This window comes from Arvicanthis niloticus, chromosome 12 (genome assembly GCF_011762505.2).
Source record: "Arvicanthis niloticus isolate mArvNil1 chromosome 12, mArvNil1.pat.X, whole genome shotgun sequence".
NCBI classification, from domain to species: Eukaryota; Metazoa; Chordata; class Mammalia; order Rodentia; family Muridae; genus Arvicanthis; species Arvicanthis niloticus.
The window spans coordinates 1,855,414-1,874,828 of NC_047669.1; the positions used below are offsets into that span (position 1 = coordinate 1,855,414).

The following is a 19,415-nucleotide window of genomic DNA, read 5'->3' on the forward strand; positions in this document are numbered from 1 at the left end:
ATCAAAAATCTAATCATTAAAGTGACATCCATTCAGAGTCATGAGACGATATATTTTAGCAATCATTAGACCATTGCTCTTTTAGTTGTAGATGACTTGGAGTCAGAGAGATGAGACTCAATTCCTGTAGAAGAGAAATCATCCAACAATGTAGGTGGAAAAGGAAAGCAGCCTTATGGAGGTGGGGGGTGCACTATCCAGAAGGTAACAGGGCAGCAAAGATAAAACATAGATTTAGAAGGTGTCAAGCCAGGAATACCAGAGGGAAATGTATGCTAGCCTTGGGAAGGTTTAGAAATGCCCAACCACTGAGCTAGTCAAGGCATATCAAAATTAGCTGGTGTGTGTGTGTGTGTGTGTGTTTCATTCAAGAATCCAGAGAGGTCTTGGATGGGTGCAGCTGGGTGCAGCACACATGTGACCCACTGAGAGCCAAAGCAGATTAACTAATTCACTACTACACCTAGTACCAAAAATTTGGGGACTTTAGGGATTATGTTGTTTCCCTGGGTATGCCATATAGCCTTGAGTGGCCTTAAACTTGCCACATTCTCTTGAGTATTTGGATCGTAAGCAAGTACCACCATGTCCAGAAAGAAACCGTTTACTTGTCCACACAAAAGCACAGCTCTCATCCCAAAGAGTGTGAGTAGTTTTTTTTCTGAGCTGGATGCCCTAGGACCCAGAGTTAGGTTACCCCAAGTATTCTAGTGTGGTAATGATTTCATGAAACTTTGATAATAACTGAACAAAGTAAAGTGTTGCTAGTAAGGTATGCCTAAATACATTGGTGGAAAATGGGAAGATTAAAGCTAAGTGAAGAAGTCTCTAGAAATCTTAGATACTTTCTGATGACACTCTTAGTCTTTGAATAGAAGTTGGGGTCTATCTGTATATTACAAAAGGATTTTTAACTGAGCCACAGGAATTTTAGGTCATACACAGAGGTAGTTATGCTATTAAAGGAATTAAAGATCTCTCAAGATGATTTGACACCCACCTCACCCCCATCATTGAAATTTTAACCAATCTCATAGAGTATTTAATGCAGGTGCCCCACAATTTATACTCAGAAATATAAATTCTTATAATCTATTTTGAGAATCTGGTGCAGTAACCCTGGAGTGCAGCCCAGATTCTGATCTATCACTGGGTTCCTTTGCAGACATCCAATCTAACACTAACTTAAGGGTAGAAATCCTTGTAAACATATTGGTAAGAAGTGAGCTAATTTTATACCCAGCCCACTTATAAAGAAGGATCTTTTAAGTAGGTCTTTCTGGTTGCTACAAAGTCTTCAGGTTTCTACAAGGTTTCTACAAGGTCTGCTGGTTCCCCCAAAATCTCCCTCCTTAAGATTTTCAGCTGTTGATTCTGGCTTTGCCTTCTGTAAACACAGAGGGTGGTCTTCATCTGTTTAATCCAGCCTTTCTTAGTGCCTGGACATTGAGCATCCCCACATATAGTGACCCTAACATCTTTCAGCTATGTGCTAAGGAATTACCCTAATTTTAGCTGATTGCTACTAAGTTGTGTATGTGCAGAAGGGTATGTGTATATCTCCAAAGATACTTTTCTTCTGATGTTATGTCATCCAGAAATGTGGTGGCCACGACCTAGGTATACATTAGTCTATATTCATTTTTTTAAAACTACACAAAACTTCCTAAATTATATACTTGTTTAGATATAGTGTAGCATGCCAATCTAAGAAGGATATGTATCGGCTGTTAAAGGAAAATTCCATTCCCTTTGTTCAAGGTAATCCTCTTTGGTTTTATGTAAGATGTACTGAGTACTTTTTATGGTTTTTTGTAAAAAAAAAAAAAAAAAAAAAAAAAAAAAAAGAGGAAAATTCACTTTGCATCAGATTTTTAAGCTATTGACAAGCACAGAAACTCGTTAATTTGTTTGCTTATTTTGAACTCAAGGAAGTCCTTACCCACCTCTCCCCCACATTCCCCTCTGGCTTTCTCTCCTGTGTCTCTCATTTCTTTTGTAGCTTATTAATCAATACTCAACCTCAGGCCTGCCTTTACATTGTCTCCAACTACCTTCTGAGTTTTATTCTCTCTGTCCCCTTCCAGGGCCTCTTAAGATGAAGTGAGAGGGATGAAGCCATTGTATTGCAGAACCCACGGCTGAGACACTGCTCCTGACTAACCCCAAATGCTAGTTTGATCAGGAAAAGACTTCCTGAAGTCCAGAAATCCTGTTCCCAGCAGACATCAGTCCTACTGTGACCATATCTAATGGAAGCTATGTGTAGAGTGCATGAAACTCTGGTTGCTGTTTCAAATATTGCACACAGCCAAAGCGAACTGTTTAAGCCTGAAACACTTGGCCTAATGTGTTTTAATTGATTGGGCCAGGTGTACATAGAGCTATGTAGGCCATTATTTTAGTCATTAAAATCAAGGGAAATGATGTCACCTATCATAAATTACACATCCTATATATCTCCGCTTTCATTGCAGTACATTTAAGAAGTAGGAATTAGTGACTGGGAGGGTGGAAGAGAGTGAGATGAGGAAGCGGGAATCATCCCTTCTCTCTTCTGGCCTCTGCCCTTTCCTGGTTGGCAGTTAGTTGGAGCAGCCTATTAGAGACAAAGATAGCAAGACAACGTTACACATGGGCAAGGCCATTGTCACTGCACCGTGTAGGTCCATAGTTCCTCCACTGAGAAGTGTTTGGGTACCAAAGCTACATTTTTAAAAATGCTACACAGATACATAATTTTCTGTTATCATTCAACGCCAAGCTCTAGTTTTTATGTATAAATGCCCTGGAAAACCTGGGTTTCTTTTCTTTGTTTTGTTTTGTTTTGTTTTTTGAGAGACAGGGTTTCTTTGTGTGTAGTTTGGCTGTCCTAGAACTTGTTCTGTAGACCAGGCTGGACTTAAACTCACAGAGTTCCTCCTGCCTCTGCCTCCCAAGTGTTGGGATTAAAAGTGTATGCCACCACACCAGCCAACCTGGTATGTTCTTAATTTTTTTTCCTGGTTGGTTGGCTATACAGCCTTTCCCTTTAATAATGGCATCGGGGGAAATGACTGCTGAATGAGTAGATGTCAGCTGATCTCTGATGTCACACTGTGGAGACATAAAAGGCAGTGCTCTTTGTCTTTCAATGCCAAACTCTAAAGAAGTGTAAAAGAAGGCTAGCAAGTCCTGAGGGCAGAAATCCTATCATGGGCATCACATAACAAACATTAACTAGGAGTTTTGAGCAGCTGCTGCAGTAGACTGAGAAAAGTTGTGCAGCTATTCCTGCTCTAAGTGAGTGGGACGGAAAGGACCAGGTTACAGGTAGTGAGGATCAACACTTAGGAATGTTGCTGCCTCCCTGTGTTTCTGGTAGAGAAAAACAAGACAAAATTTCTTTAACCTACTGAAACAGTAGTTATAGGAGGGCTGTTTCTCACCTCTAGCTGGAGTATGTTAGGTCGATGAGTTCAGCTTTGTAGTGGAGTCCATAAAAGAAACAGCAATAAAGCTTAAGTGTGTGTCATTACTTCTCTTATTGCTAAGATAAAATACCAAACATCAGTGACTTAAGGGAGTTTATTTGGGCTCAGAGCATCAAGAAATCTAGCCCATCGTGGTGGGCCTGGACTCATGAAGCTGCTTCTTCACATGGTGGAAGACAGAAAGGGGAAGGAGGCAATGGTCCACTAATGACTGCTCCAGGGACCTCCAGCCAGCCTCCCAAAATGGGAGGTGAGCTTCAGAACACGATCCTGTGGGGGATATTCCAGACTCAAACTGTTTTATTCACACTTCTGGTTAATTTGAACCTGCATGGTTTCGCATATCACGTAATAGGTAACTGTTCCTTAGGACTCTTAGCATCAGTGAACAGCAGATGGGTTCCCACCACACCCGTTTTAAATACCTGTTCACAGTCCTGAAGTTGACTGCCTTGCCTGGAGTGTGATCACTGTTTTCACTGAGCCTGTTTTTCTAGGTTTGCTCTGGAACTTGTCCTCTAGTGATAAACTCAAGAATCTCATGATAACAGAAGCCTTGCTCGCCTTGACAGAGAGTGTCATCATCCCGTTCTCAGGGTGGCCGGAAGGAGACTACCCCAAAGCCAATGGCTTGCTTGACTTTGATATATTCTACAATGTCACTGGATGCCTAAGGTAATGCCTCCTTGTGTCCCCGCCCCTTCAGATAGAAGGTGTAATCAAATAGGGCTCCCAGAGAGAAGTCGAAATGTGTTCTGTTTTGGATCCTTTCTATAATTACACAACTTAGTTTTGGTGAACTCTGCTTGGGTAGAAACGGATGAACTTCATTATAGTAAGATTTTTCTATCTACTTAACTACACTGTCTTAACTGTCTAGTTAATACCTGACTTAGTCAGGGTTACCATTCCTGTGATAAAAAACTATGACCAAAGGCAAGTTCCCAGAATGTCATTGTCAATTTTTTAAAAGTTTTTTTTAACATTTTTTTTTGTTTTGTTTTTTAAGATTCATTTATTTTTTATGTATACAATGTTCTGCCTGCACGTATGCCTGCAGTCCAGAAGGGGCACCAGATCCCATTACAGATGGTTGTGACCTGCCATGTGGTTGTTGGGATTTGAACTCAGGACCTCTGGAAGAGCAGTCAGTGCTCTTAACCACTGAGCCATCTAGCCAGCCCATCGATTTTTTTTTTTTAAAGCATCTCAAAAAATAGGGGAAAATGGCTGTGTCTATATTACTTAAGTTACAGGTAATATCCTGTGAACTGTGTTTTATAACAGCAAATGTGTTTTTATAGAAAAATGTGTGGCTGATCATAGTCAGAACTGTATCTTAAAAAACCATTTTAAATTTCATAATTATTTTTTGAATTGGTAGGTTTTGCTGATAAAATTACCCAATAGATAAAGGTTCATTTTGAGGCTGACAGCCTGAGTTCTGTTTCCAGAATCCAGATGTCCTATGATCCCACATGCACTCTGTGGCCCAAGGGCACCCACACAGGTATGATAGATAGATAGATAGATAGATAGATAGATAGATAGATAGATAGACTGATAGATTGATTTAAAACAGAAGGTTGTTAGGAAACACAACTCAATCCCTTTTTTTTTTCTTTCATTGAAGATATTTTTTCAAACAATATATTTTGATTACTGTTTCCCCTCCATACATCCCCTCCCATCTGGATCTATACCCTTTCTGTCTCAGACATTTAAGGAATGATAATAAAATAAGATTAAAACAAACAAATTGGAATAAAACAAAACAAAATACCCCCCAAAAAAGCATATATAGGCACAGAGAGACACATTCTCACATGGAAATCCTGTGAAAACACAAAACTGAAAGCTGTGGTATACACCAAGGACCTATAGGATTGAAAAATAATACTAATGTCCTGACTCAATGTTACAAGACAAGCTCTAAAGATGCATGAAACCTTTTTTCTTTAAAAACAACAAATGAGCAGGTTTACAGAAAACAACTGGCACCTCTGTCAGAAGACGTCAAGGTAGAAAATACCTACGCATTGTGTCTCTCTGCCTTTTGGATACATTCCTTAATCATCCACTAAGACTCCCAACATCTCCTTTAGGTGTTAAATAAGCTTATTCAAGTTACAGTAGCTTCAGCGTGTATCATTTAAGATACACTTTACTATTTATAATCACTTTAAATGGAACTTGGTATTCTACCCCAAACTGCAAAATGGCCATTGCTACCTAGCCACATGCTTGATGACTTAACTCAATATTCAGATGGTTTTGAAACATTCAAAAAAAAAAAATCAGGAAAAGCAGAGCTAAGGATCTCTCTCTCTCTCTCTCTCTCTCTCTCTCTCTCTCTCTCTCTCACACACACACACACACACACACACACACACACACACACACACACACTTTCTCTCCCCATAATAGAAGCATGGATGTGCCTTTGAAGTATAGCTGTGAATTCTTGTAATAGGTCACTGTCGCTCCCACTTGTAATCAGAGGCTGCCTGAGGCTGATGCTTGCTGATACCTTTCAGGAGCTGGTGTTGACTTTATAGTAACTGTCAACCCCTCTTTTGGCAGAGTTTTCGTTGCTCTGCCAGTTCTAAGGAGGTTTACTTTTCATCCTGAGCAACCACAGCTGCCTCTGTTGCTCTTTGTTAGTCACAGATAAGCCTCAACTGTTGGGTATAGATCAGATGGAAGTTAAATGAAAGACTGAGTCTACATCTCAAACAAGGAAAGAAAGCTGCTTCCTGATAGGCCAACGTCTTACAGTCTAGAGTAGACTTTGCCAAATGCTTACCAAACACTTAATAAACTAGGCCTCCTTGGAGCTAATAGTGGGTGGAATTAAGGAGCCTGGGCCCAGAGCCACCAGGCAATGTGTGAGAAATTACATCATCAAGTACAAATAACCCTACTTATTTCTGACTCTTCACGTATTTTTTTTTGTGGGAGAAGTGACTTTATCAGCCCCTGTACCTGCCATTCTCATGTCCTCATAACTAGAGATAGGGCCTCAGACCTTTTGCCTTAAAACACTGCATGTCATTTCATCACTTCCCCAGGCTCCTTGACTGCACACTAGACACAGAGCTTCAAAGTATTGTTAACAGATTTCAGTGCTATCTACTGGCCATGTGAGAGCACACCAGAGCATTACCAGAGACATTATATGGAAGGGCCAGAGGAAATACTGTTGGCAGCAGTTCATCCTGATTTTAGATGATAGTAATATGTCATGATTATGAGTGAAATTCTAGGGTACCATAGCTTCAGAAATGCAATAAAAATTACAGCTGAATTATTTACCATCATGTTTGGCTATCAGTTTGATACTGTTTAATTAATTATAAATTAATATGTAATTATAAATATATGTAATTATGAAGTAGGTTTCTATATGGAATTTTCATAAGCATATTTTTTTGATTCCCCTTCCTCCCTGCTCCTTTTGTCTCCCTGACTCTTGTTTCTTGTTAGACCCTTCCCCAGTCTTCCCCACTTGTACTTTGCTCAGCTGTCTTCCCTTGCTTCACCTCCTGACCTGAGCCAACAGGTCATTCTTCAGTGACAGAGAGTCATGATGGTGAGGTGCCACGGATGAGGACGGTAGAGAAGATAGACAACGAGAAGACAGAACCTGGGGTCAGGGGGTTTTGTACAATCTATGTCTCATGCCAAGCATGCTCAGACAAGGAACTGTGTCCCCTCAGGCACAATAGTGAATGAAGGCTGAAGGAATAAAGGAGGTTAAGGCCCTGTAACTGGTACAACAAATCTTTGGTCAGTGTGTACGGCAGGGGAGACTCCACACAATTAGAGAACAATTGATACAGGTAATTTTGAAGTGCCCCCCAACCTTTTGGAATAGAGGGACTCCCGATCAGCAGTATATATGGAGGACTAACAAGCATTGATTTCAAATATAAAAAGAATGTCTTCATGATGGTCCATTGTTGTGGCTAACAGCCAGAAGTCCAATTGAGCCTTTTCTTCGGAGACGATGTAATGGATGGGTGGGATATTAGGAAACTGTCTTCATCCAGACCAAGTAGGCCTCATGTCTTAATAAAGTCTAAGACCAAGTGTCTTAGGGTTTTATTGCTGTGAATAGACATCGTGACCAGGCCAACTCGTAAGAAGGAGAACATTTAATCAGGGCTGACTAACAGTTTCAGAGGTTTAGTCCATTGCTGTCATGGCAGGAAGCACGGCAGCATGCAGGCAGACAGGCACAATACTGGGGAGGTAGTTGAAAGATCTACATCTGGATCCAAAGGCCTGGCTTGAGCATCTGAAACCTCAAAACCCATCCCCAATGACACACTTCCTCCAGTAAGGCCACACCAACTTCAACAAGGCCATCTGTCCTAATCTTTTCAAGTAATGCCATTCCCTATGAGCCTATAGGGGCCATTTTCATTCAAGCTACTACAAAGCACCTCCAGGACAACTCACCCAGCACCTCATTCAGAGACAGAGTTCTTTAGACCCATGGAACATGCCACCCAAGAGGAAATTCAATTTTAAAATCAGGGTTTTGAATTGTCGTTGCATACTAAAAAATGACCATCCAAAGACAGGGTGACATGTGGGTGATGAGAAACTAAAAAATGTCAAAGGAATGAATTGGCAATGTTTGAAAACTGTACATTCAACCCTGCCAGGCTCCTGAGACAGCACTTGTGGGTCATTCCGACAAGAGGGACACATCTATGCACACAATGACAAACAAATAGGAATGGCCGTACAGTTAAAGGGAACAGGACAGGCACCTCATGAGGAGCGTCAGAAGATGAATAGCCACATATTTTTAAATACATCTACTTTTTTATCGTTTATATTAGACCTTACAAACTTTAATATTTTATGTGTTACCTTTGTACTGCAAGTATGTTATCCAGACCTTTTATAATTTACAGAAACCTTTTACTTTTTTATTCTGTAAACATATAACAATCTCTCTCTCCCTCTCTCTTTCTATATATATTTATATCTCCTTATTAAAACATTTTACCTTTTAATTTTATAACATTTTTATCATTTGATACCATGAGATAATATAGTCATATAGATCAATCCCCCCCCCTTTACTTTTAAAATAAAAATTTGGCTGGGGTGGCCTGTTTGGGATAATTAATATTTAGTCATGAAGGCCCAGTAGGACCTACCTTAGCAAATATTTAATGGCAGCTACTGTAATTTTGTTTTGATTTATTTTTTTTAGTCTATCAATCCAAAATATTTAGCTTTTTTTGTTAATTTTGTATATTATGTAAAAGTAACATCAAAGTTAAAACAAAACATTAAAATTATAAAATAAACATCTTTTCAGCTCCAGGAAGCTGAGCCCAGAGGTGGTGATAGTGTGGTCATCAGAGAGAGGACAGAGGACAACTTCCAGCTCCTCCCTGTCACAGAGCCAGAGGACCTGTCTGACCTAGGAGAGGTGTTTAAAAGACACACTGAGAGAAAACACACTTTGATCTGAGATGGGAGGTTAAATTCCGTCCTCCAGAGTCAGCATTTTGGCTCAAACAGCACAGGACAGTTTGGCCACAGCAGCTCTTTTGTTTATCATCAGCCCTGACAGCATCTAAGAGAGGAATTTAGGAATTAGTTTAGAAGTCTGAGCTAGCAAAACCTGATGTGCAGACGTGAAGAGGAGGAGGGGTGGAGGTCGGGAGACCTGAGAGGGTAATTTAGAGCTTCTTTTATTATGATGTCAATGCCTGGTCACCCCTAGCAGACACCTCACCCCTTCTGCTGTGCTACTGCCTGCATAAATCTGGCTTGGCTCCCTCTCCCTTTTGAGGGTATCCCTGTGACCTGAGTGGCTGCCCCTCCCCCACCACCACCAATGTCATTTGCTGGCACTGCAGTCTTCTGGAGCCAGCACTGCCCTTCTCTATGTGGCCACTGCTACAACACTCAAACACTCAACTGTGTCCTTTCTCTTAATACATCTGTCTGTAAGGGACCTGCTGCAATAGAAGTATTTGGCTCAGAATAGGAGCCATTTTTGGTGATTTTGCAATCAAAAAAAAATTTTTTTTCTTATACTTTGAAGCAAAAGTGATTTTAAACTTGATGCCACTTTACTGTCTTTAGGGACCTCTTTATTCCTAGTTTTGGTTCTTTATTTTTATCTTTTATCCTTTTGTTTGGAGGAGACTGTCCAGATCTATACAGGGTGTTAAATTACAATTTACTCAACTTCATGCTATGATAAATAATCTGTAGTCAAATTCCAGTGCAAACTCATCAACTGGAAAACCACTGACCCTTGTAGGTGATATTCTGTCCTTAAACATTTATCTGCATGTTCACATATATTTAAATTTATAGAACCATTTTAGCGAACCAAGGGCAGATTTTTTAAAATAAAAGTAAGGAACTGGGGCTGGTTGGTTGGTTGGTATTTTTGTTTGTTTTTTGAGACAGGGTCTCTCTGAGAGCCTCTTAGAACTCACTCTATAGACCAGGCTAACCTTGAACTCAGAGATCTGCCTGCCTCTGCCTCCCGAGTGCTAGGATTAAAGGTATGTGCCACCAGCCCTGCCTTATAAAGAACTTTTTTAGGACTTTAGCAATACATTCCAAGAACTAAAATGCAAAACTACAAGCATCTAAAGGAAAACAAGTGCTCCTTAGCATCACAGTACCCGTGTCTGCCCTGCAGTGCGCCCTCTTCCTTCAGGTGGTCCCTGTGGTGTGATGCTGGGTTTGTCTATGCGCTGTGGCCGCACTTTCTCTTTCTACTGTACTTGGTTGTTTCTGTTCAGGCAGTAGTTTGACCTGGACCAGCAGGTCATCCTTCAGTGACCAGGGATGAGGACCATAGAGAAGACAACACTGGGATCAGGAGGCCTTACGCCAGCTGTGACTTATGTCCAGCATGTCCCCTCTCTGTGTACATCATGTTCTCAGGAAAGCCTTGGATCAGCCCAGTCCTCAACACCTCATTCTCTTAGTTTACTGACTTCCCATTTCCTCCTACTTGGAGATGCATATTTAACAGTAAGAGGCAGGAATTGGTATATAATCCTGGCTATCCTTGCTTGGTGTGTTTCTTGACTCAATCCATTTTTCCGAAACTTATTTTCTTATAGTTTGAACAAAATCCATTTTGTATATCTCCAAAATTGTCGCTGTCCACTGTCTCTTGATGGCTACTAGGCTGGTTGTACCTCTTCACTGTTGTAAGTACAGCAGCCACAAACATGGAAGTGCACTTACCGCTACAGTAGGATTAGAGCCCTTCCTGTGTATGCCCAGGTACAGCTGGGTTGTGTGGTAATTTTCTGTTAGGGTTTCCTCACTCCCTCCCCAGCACTTGTTGCTGTTTGCTTTCTTAATTGTCATTCTGACAGGGCTGACTTGATGGTCGTTCTGACAGGGCTGACTTGATGGTCGTTCTGACAGGGCTGACGTGGTGTCTCAAAATAGTTTCAATTTACAGTTCTCTCATGACTGGAAATACTGAACAGCTTTTTGTTTGGTTTTGTTTTATAGAGGGTTTTTTTTTTCCCCATTTTGTTTCAAGTCAACAAGGAATTGGACCTAAGACTTCATGTGTGCTAGAGAAGTGCTAACTTAATCCCCACTCCCTTAATCCATTTGGATTTCTTCTTTTGAAAACTGTTTAGATCATTGGCTTGTTTGTTGATTGGCAGCTTTGTTTCCTTGGTTTAATGTCTGACATCCTTCATATGTTTTAACTATTAACCCTGTGTTTGAGGTATAGATGGTCTTCTTTTTTCTTATTCGTTGGGCCGTCTGTCTGTTTTTTTTTTTCTGTTTCTTTTTCTGTTCAGAATCTTTTTAGTTTCATGTAGTCTTTTTTGTCAGTTCTTGGGGCTGTTCACTGTGCTGTGGAAAGTCTATTACCATGCCTTAGGTTTCTGTATGAATGGTGAGTCCATCATGACACGGTTAACCTTCGCAGAGACACAGCAGTCTTCTTTTAATTCTAGCGAGGGCCGAGGTGGCTTTTGCTGTCTTCACTGTGACTCGGGAGTGTGAGAGGGACACAGTCTTGGAGATAGTCCAGAATCACAGATCTGCTCAGACAAAGAATCTGAAACATTTAAAACGGCCAAGTCTGGGACACTTCAGAGATACGCTGGGGTCAGAATCAGTTCCCTGATTCCGTTAAAAGCTGCATGGGCGAGGAGGGTGCTAGCGTCAGTCACTGGGCAGATACTGCTTTGGGGCCGAGTTGAAGGTACCGTTGCCTTCAATGAGCACCATCTTCCCTCATGGCTCTCTGTTACTGAGGACTGGTTAAGAAGCTCATTTTCACTTTGCAATTAGGTGGTTGTTTTGGTATTTTAATTTACTCTTCTGAGGTACTTTTTATGTTAATTCTCCGTGGAGTTACATACAGGAATGAGTAATAAGTAAGGTTTCCTGAGCATTCAGGAGGCACATTGTAAAGGGATACATTCCGTCTATGTTAATGTCATTTCCTACAAACTTTAAACATTAGCTATTGAAAAATGCCATTTTACATAAATGATTGTTTTTTATCAGAGTAGTATAATGGTAACTTACGTTTTGTCTAATGACTCCTGCTCACAGGTGAAGTGGTATAATCTGCCCTTGTGGTATTTTTGGTTGGCTGAGTTAGGTGGGGAATGTTGTTGACGTGCAGAGGCAAGAGTAGAGCATCCGGACTCCATGCAGGTCTGTCAGATGTCTGTCAGCAAAGGCATCGACGGCCAGAAACCCCTGATAAGTCCTGTTTTGAGCAGGCAGTGTCAGGATAATAGATGACAAGACACAGTTTACTGCTGTGAGACCGGCAGCAGAGCCACCGGCACTGCCGTCCTAACCAGAATACACACTTTGGAGTTAGACAAAGCCAAGGCCCCCTTACAACTGTGCAGGAGGTTCAGCTAGTGAACAAGACAAACCTTTTGACTTGTCAAAGCAATTTTAAGGGATCATTTCTCTAATCCAGAGGTTAGAAAAAAGTCAGAAGCTTTCATACATAAAAAGCATTTTCTTGTGGTTGAGAACAGCTGATATTTGCTACACAGAGAACAAAAAGAATGAACGTTGGATAAGGCTTTTTCTCTCCCGTACCCCTCTTCATAAGATAGAGAAAGTAATCCTCCTATAGGACTGGAGAGATGGCTCAGCAGCTAAGACCATTAGATGTTCTTACAGAGGACCCAGGTTCAGTTCCTAGACTTCGTATAACATCTCACAAACATCTCAGTTTCAGGGGATCTGATTCCTTCTGACTCCCACAGACACTGCATGGACATGGTACACAGACCCATACACATAAAAAGAGAATAGTCCTCCTGCCTGACATTACTACTAACTTATTTTCAGTAGGAAAAGTAACTAAGCTCTTTGAGGCTTTTCTTTCTTCATGTGAGAGATTAGAGACCGAAAACCGACATGTTTTCAATTCCTGTGAAGTTTACAAGGACCCCTCCTGGGTGGACTCTGGCTATTGACCCACTACACATAAGTCAGAGCAGGAGGCCTTTACTGTGAAGCAAGGCCTTTGAGTCATCCTCAATAGATGAACAGTGGGTTTGTTTTTGAAGGGGCTCCTTCCAGGCCATGAGCAGACCCTCATCTGTCCTTGACAGTGGAGAAGAAAAGTGGTTAATTTTGGCTACCTTCATGGTCTTAAACACACAACAAAAATGAATCATCGAAGATTAAAATGATCAGCAGGCCTAGCGACTCTTAATGGGCTCAGAGACTAAACAGAGATAAATGGTGTCAGTTTAAACCATCATTTCTTAAGAAAAAGCTGTGGTCACCTGATTTTGTCTCCACTTAATGAACCCACTCATTAGATCTTTTTAATTTTTAAAGTTGTTTTATTTATTTACATTCTAAACATTGCTCCATTTCCTGTCCCCACTCCAAGAGTTCTTCAACCCACCCCACCCTCTTTGCCCCTGAGAGTGTGCTCTCCCTCCACCCAGCATCCCTTTTCCCTGGAGCATTAAGTTTCTACAGGACTAGGCACATCATCTCCCACTGAGGCCAGACCAGGCAGTCCTCTGCTATGTATTTGCTGGGGGCCATGGACCGGCCTGTGTGGTCAGTGGCTTAGTCTCTGGGAACTCCCAAGGGTCCAGGTTAGTTGACACTGTTGTTCTTCCTATTGGGTTCCCATCCCCTTCAGCTCCTTCAGTCCTTCCCCTAACTCTTCCATAGGAATCTCCAACCTCAGTCCAATGGTTGGCTTCATTGTTTTTAAAATGTGTTTATTACTGGGAGGGATATGCACGTGAAAGTTCAGAGGACAACTTGGCCAGAGTCTGTTCTCTCCAGCATGTGTGTATCAGTTATCAAACTCATATTCTCGGGCTTAGCAGAAAGCACCTTTAATTCTAAATCTTACCAACCTTCATTATCTTTTCTTATAATTAACAAAATTACAGTTTCTCACAGCAAATGAATCACTTATTTTATTATTTTAAATAATCAAAGTCACCAAAGGAATTTTGTTAGTATCAAATAGTACCTACCATCTTTTCGCTTTTGCTTTAAAGTTGAACTGTAGGAGTGCCATTTTGGTGCTAAGAGCAGCCAAGCATGGTTGGGTCACAGAGACCAGCCTGCAGTAGGACGTCTGAAGCTTCAGTATGCTTGCTTCCGCTCCCTTTACTTCCGACGTGATGCTGGGCACATTTGTTCTTTTGAAGGCAGTGTTTGAGGAAATATTTTGAAATCACTTAATGCAATTATGTTTTTTAAATTAAGAAAATAATTAATTTTATTATAATTAATTTTATTATAATTGATAATTAACAGTCGGAGGCTGTTAAGAGCACTGGCTGTTCTTCCAGAGGTCCTGAGTTCAATTCCCAGCAACTACATGGTAGTTACAGCCATCTGTAATGGGATCTGATGCCCACTTCTGCTGTGTCTGATGACAGTGATAGTGTACTCATATACATAAAATAAATAAATAAAAATAGTCAGAAGTTCTCCAAGTATTAGTCTTCTAGTGACACTGCCTGAGACATTATAGAGAAGAACTTCTGAATATAATTTTGATGATCTACTTGCTTATAAACAGGCATGACACAATTTTTTTCAATTAAAGTTGGAAAGGGAATAGGACGCAATTCTCAAATTCTAAAACCTAATTTTTCTTTTTTAGTATTTTTTTTATTCTATGTATATGCCTGACTGAGTTATTGTGTGCCCTGTGAATGTGGGAGCCCACATAAATCAGATGGCATCAGATCCCCTGGTACTGAAGTTAAGAGGCCTTCGTAAGGCACCAGATGTGGGTGCAGGGGACTGAGCCTGGGTCTTCAGTGAGCCCAGTGAGAGATCTTAACCGCTGCTGTCTCCACAGCCGCTTTCACTGTTCTGTTGACTGAAGTGTTAACATTCTCCAGGAAAGAATATTTTGAGTGGTAAATGATTTAAAAAAAAAAAAAAAAAAAAAAAAAACTTAATGCAAGGGAATATAGAAACAATAATGCCAGAATTCAAATATGGCCTGAGTCTACAGTGTGATCACAGCATACTTTGCTTTACCATATTTAATAAGCTTCATTCCTCTATAAGGAAGTGGCCTCCACTTGTCATGGCCTAGCAAAATTAGAAAAAGACTAAGCACAAAGATATTTATAGGTTAGGGTTCTGGCACACAGACCCTGGAAGTATGTTTTCTCTGATAGCTTAGCTCTCTGCCGTTTGAAGGGGAGGACTATCATGTTTTAGAGGACAAGGCTTAATATTTGTCGATAACTATTTGTATAAAAACCTTCAAGACGCAAGTAACAGAGTTCAGCACACTTTTACCAATGAGGAAAGTGAGGCCCAGAACAACATTAAGTTGTTTAGAGCTAAGACATGGAGCAAATCGGGACTTGGACACACAGGATATTGCTATACCTAGTGTGCTGTGTTTCTTTACTTACAAACATTTGCTTCATATCTGCCTCTTAAAACTATGGGCAAGATCATGTAAACCCTGTCTGGGCCTTGCTACCATGGAGTGCAGCAGGTAGGCAACTCACTGACGGGATCCCGTCCTGATGGCCTCAGGTTTGACGTTAGGATGCTTCCCTAGACTGATGCAAACTCTCAGACTGGAGAAACCTTAAACAAACCTTTGAGACTCAGGTCTATTGAGTTCATAGCACACATCTTGCCCAGGCCTTTGGGGTGCGAAGAACATGACAGACTCAGGCCTTTAGGATACACACAGTACATCTTACCATTTCTTGTTGTTCTTGAAAGAAACATGAGCTCCGCTGGCCCCGATGGGAGGAAGATGATGAGGAGGTGTGAAGGTCTCATTGACTCATTGGTCCATTACGTCAGAGGAACTATTGCAGACTACCAGCCTGATGATAAGGTAACACCACAGTTAACTTTCCTCATGCCAAATTACCCACTATGGCTTACTAAGATGCTTCAAATATTAAGATAATTGCTTGGGTGTAGTTTTGTTTCTCTACTTACTTGCTAAGACCAGAGTTTTCATTACATGCTTAGGCACTTAAATTTTCTTTTCTTTTTTCCAAGATAGGGTTTCTTTTGTGTAGATCTGGTTGTCCTGAAACTAGTTCTGTAGACCACGCTGACCTTGAACTCACAGAGATCCACCTGCTTCTGCCTCCCAAGTGCTGGGATTGAAGGGGTGAATCACCAGCACTCAGCTGACACTTAACTTTTCTATCTAGTCTTAGGCTAGAAGTTTTTCAGAGCCAAATTTCCAACAAACTTTCTAACAACTCAGTTTCCATCGACACAATCTTCTTTCTAATCTTTCTAACACTAGCTTATTCATGGCTGGAGATTATAGGCCAGTGGTAACACGCTGGCCTGACATGTATAAAGTCTTACCTAGGTTCCTTCTGTAGCACCCTGTATAGAGCAGACTGAAGACTAGATGGCCAAGTGAGTTATCACCGTTTGTCAAAAGAATCTGAATGACTTTGTGCTGCTCCTCTGCCTTTAGGCCCTGCATGCACAGGCCGTGCATCACATGCCACTTCTCCAGTGCCGTATCTGCAGCTTACATTTGTGCGTCCTTTACACTAGTTGCTGTAGTAGCTTCCAGTGTCATATCTTATTCTCATCTTAGTGTAGCTGCCAATTTATGTATGTGAAGTTTGAAGTTGTTCTGGACTATGTTTTTTTTTAAAGATATGCTGAGGGGCTTGAATATAGCTCAGTGGCAGAATGTTTGTGCACTGTGCAAGAAGCCCTGGGTTCAGTCTAGATATGTTTTCAAAGGAGCTTGGGGGAGGCTACCACCATTTTAAGAAGTTCTATGTTCTAACATTAGCCATTCCAGGAGCCTGAACAACCTCGTCATCTGAAAGGGACATCAGTATGTATATAAGCAGTATTCATGTTCTGTTTCCTCAGGCCACAGAGAACTGTGTGTGCATTCTTCATAACCTCTCCTACCAGCTGGAGGCAGAGCTCCCAGAGAAATATTCCCAGAGTATCTACATGCAAAACCGGAATATCCAGAGTAACAGTAACAAAAGCGTTGGGTGTTTTGGCAGCCGAAGTAGGAAAGTAAAAGAGGTATGGTGGGAGATCATTGAGAGACCTCGGGTTGTAGATGGGGACGAAGGGGGCAGAGGGGCTCTGATTCCTGCGTTCATGTTGGCTACTGTTTCAGATTATTTTAGTTCTCACATCAGTCCTCCCATGAGGCTCCACCAGGAAGTGTGTTCCTCTAGGAACAGAAGAGCTCATTAGTTTTCCTACATTCATTCAGTGTGTGGGTGCCAAGGAGGAACTTTAGTCCCCACTCCTCCAGCTCTGGGTTTGTGCTGTGAGTTGTTAAAGCACGCTGCCCTGTGTCCTTTGTGGGGCACAGCCATTGTTTGAGCATTACTTGAAGCCTAAAAATAAAACATGAACACATTAAGAACAAATTTCCTAGGAAGATGCATTATCTCTTTCAAAACTAACATAAAGCTGGGCGGTGGTGGCGCACGCCTTTAAGCCCAGCACTTGGGAGGCAGAGGCAGGTGGATTTCTGAGTTCGAGGCCAGCCTGGTCTACAGAGTGAGTTCCAGGACAGCCAGGGCTACACAGAGAAACCCTGTCTCAAAAAACCAAAAAACAAAACAAAACAAAACAAAACAAAACAAAACAACCCAAACAAACAAAGAAAACACTAACATAAAAATGAAAAAAAAAAATGGCAACTACCATGTTTTTAGTGTTGTGGTATTCTTGTATTTGGAAAATGGCTGGTAAACTTAGACCCTTGATACTAATCCAAACCTCTCTATAAGCATCTGAGGAAACAGATTTGTTTTCAAAGTAATGACACCCATTTAGAATTTAGGCTAAATGCACTGGAAAGCATTTTAGAAGGACCTGTATTTAATTCCCTTACTGTGATGTGTAAAATTGGAGAATGTGAGTTTCTTAGGAAGCAATAATTATTGTGAGCTAAAAGATAAGTAATTGAATATACTGTTTTTGTGATTTGTTAATCTTTCTAGGTAGTGTTTCTTGTCTGTCAGTATTTGTGTAGATTATAGGTATCACTTGAACTATATTTACTCTGTGTGTGTTTAGCAATACCAAGACATGCCGATGCTGGAGGAAAGGAGTAGTCCCCGTGGCATTGAGTGGCTGTGGCATTCCATTGTGATAAGGATGTATTTGTCCTTAATTGCCAAGAGTTCCCGAAACTATACCCAAGAGGCATCACTGGGGGCTCTGCAGAACCTCACAGCAGGAGGCGGCCCGGTAAGTCTTGTGCCAGTTTTTCTACTTCTTGAAATGAGGTCACTGTAGACATGTCTAGCTCAGGTGCAGAGACAAGCAACCAGGCAGAAGCAAAGGTTCCCTCATTCCAGCCAAGACAAATCTCAGACACCACAAGGGCTTTTTGCCTTCCACCGCCTTCAGCTTCAACGTCTGTACAGCTGTGTCAGACTACGCTTACAACTAAACTACACTTTTATATTGGCTTTTATATTGCTTAGTTCTTCTTCCATTACAGACCTCAGATCACTGTTTCAAGCTATATACAGAGAGGGAAAGGAAGGAATTTCTCATATCGTGGTTTGGAGTGGGTCTCTTTTCCTTCATAATTAGTCTTGAACACCTCACTCCATCTCTGGATTCTGTTTTCTGGATTCATTTCACAGGAAATGAGGGTAGCTAGGAATGGCTGCAGTATACATCTTATTAACCTGGCGTCCTTACAAGTAGTGCTATCAAGAACTCAGCAAATGTGTCTCACTAGTCCCATTTGTATCTCTGTTGGGCTTTGGAAAGAAGAAACTGTGATGTTAATTGGCCCTGCCTGGGTAAAGTGCCCTGGGTACAGGTTTGCACTGACTGGGGTCACTTGCCACTTACACTACCTGTAAAGGAATGCTCCCTCACAGACAGTCAATGCTTATACCAAAAGAAGCAGTATGCTCGTTCTTTGTAGGTAAAAACACAATGTCTACGATACTATGGGATTTGAAAGGACACCAGCATGTCTCTGTCTTGGAAACCCTCCCACAACACAGAGCTCATTCTCTTTCCCAATTACTTACTTTTTATCATCAGAGCATATAGCAGCAGATTATTGCCTACACCATACCCTGTGTGTATATTATGTACTTATATGTTCTATTTGAAGTCATTACTTGAACTAAGCTTATAGTACCTTGCTCATAAAGTAAGCACTCCAAAATATTTCATTACATAGCTGGTCTTCAGTTATATATATCCACAGATAAAAACATTCTTTGAGGGAATGGAAACATTTGAGGAATGTATTCACTTCCTATATAAGTGCCTTCACATAGAGGCTTATTTGTTTTAAATAAAACTGTGAAATGACATGGTCACCATACCATTGCATTGTGGTTGAGAATACAAACAATCATTTCTTTGATTTGTCATAAGCTTGCTTGTGAATAAAGAGAAAGGAAGAACTCCATTGTTTCAAGAAACTCAAAT

At 41.0% G+C, this 19,415-nt stretch overlaps 1 protein-coding gene across 1 annotated transcript in view; it reads left to right on the forward strand.

The window, feature by feature from the left end:
- Window positions 1-19,415, forward strand: part of Pkp2 (plakophilin 2) — a 65,477-nt gene that overhangs the window by 30,358 nt on the left and 15,704 nt on the right. The window contains exons 6-9 of the mRNA XM_034515543.2: window positions 3,971-4,148; window positions 15,717-15,834; window positions 16,854-17,018; window positions 18,030-18,203. Coding sequence (XP_034371434.1) covers window positions 3,971-4,148; window positions 15,717-15,834; window positions 16,854-17,018; window positions 18,030-18,203 — 635 coding nt within the window. The remainder of the gene's footprint in view (window positions 1-3,970; window positions 4,149-15,716; window positions 15,835-16,853; window positions 17,019-18,029; window positions 18,204-19,415) is intronic.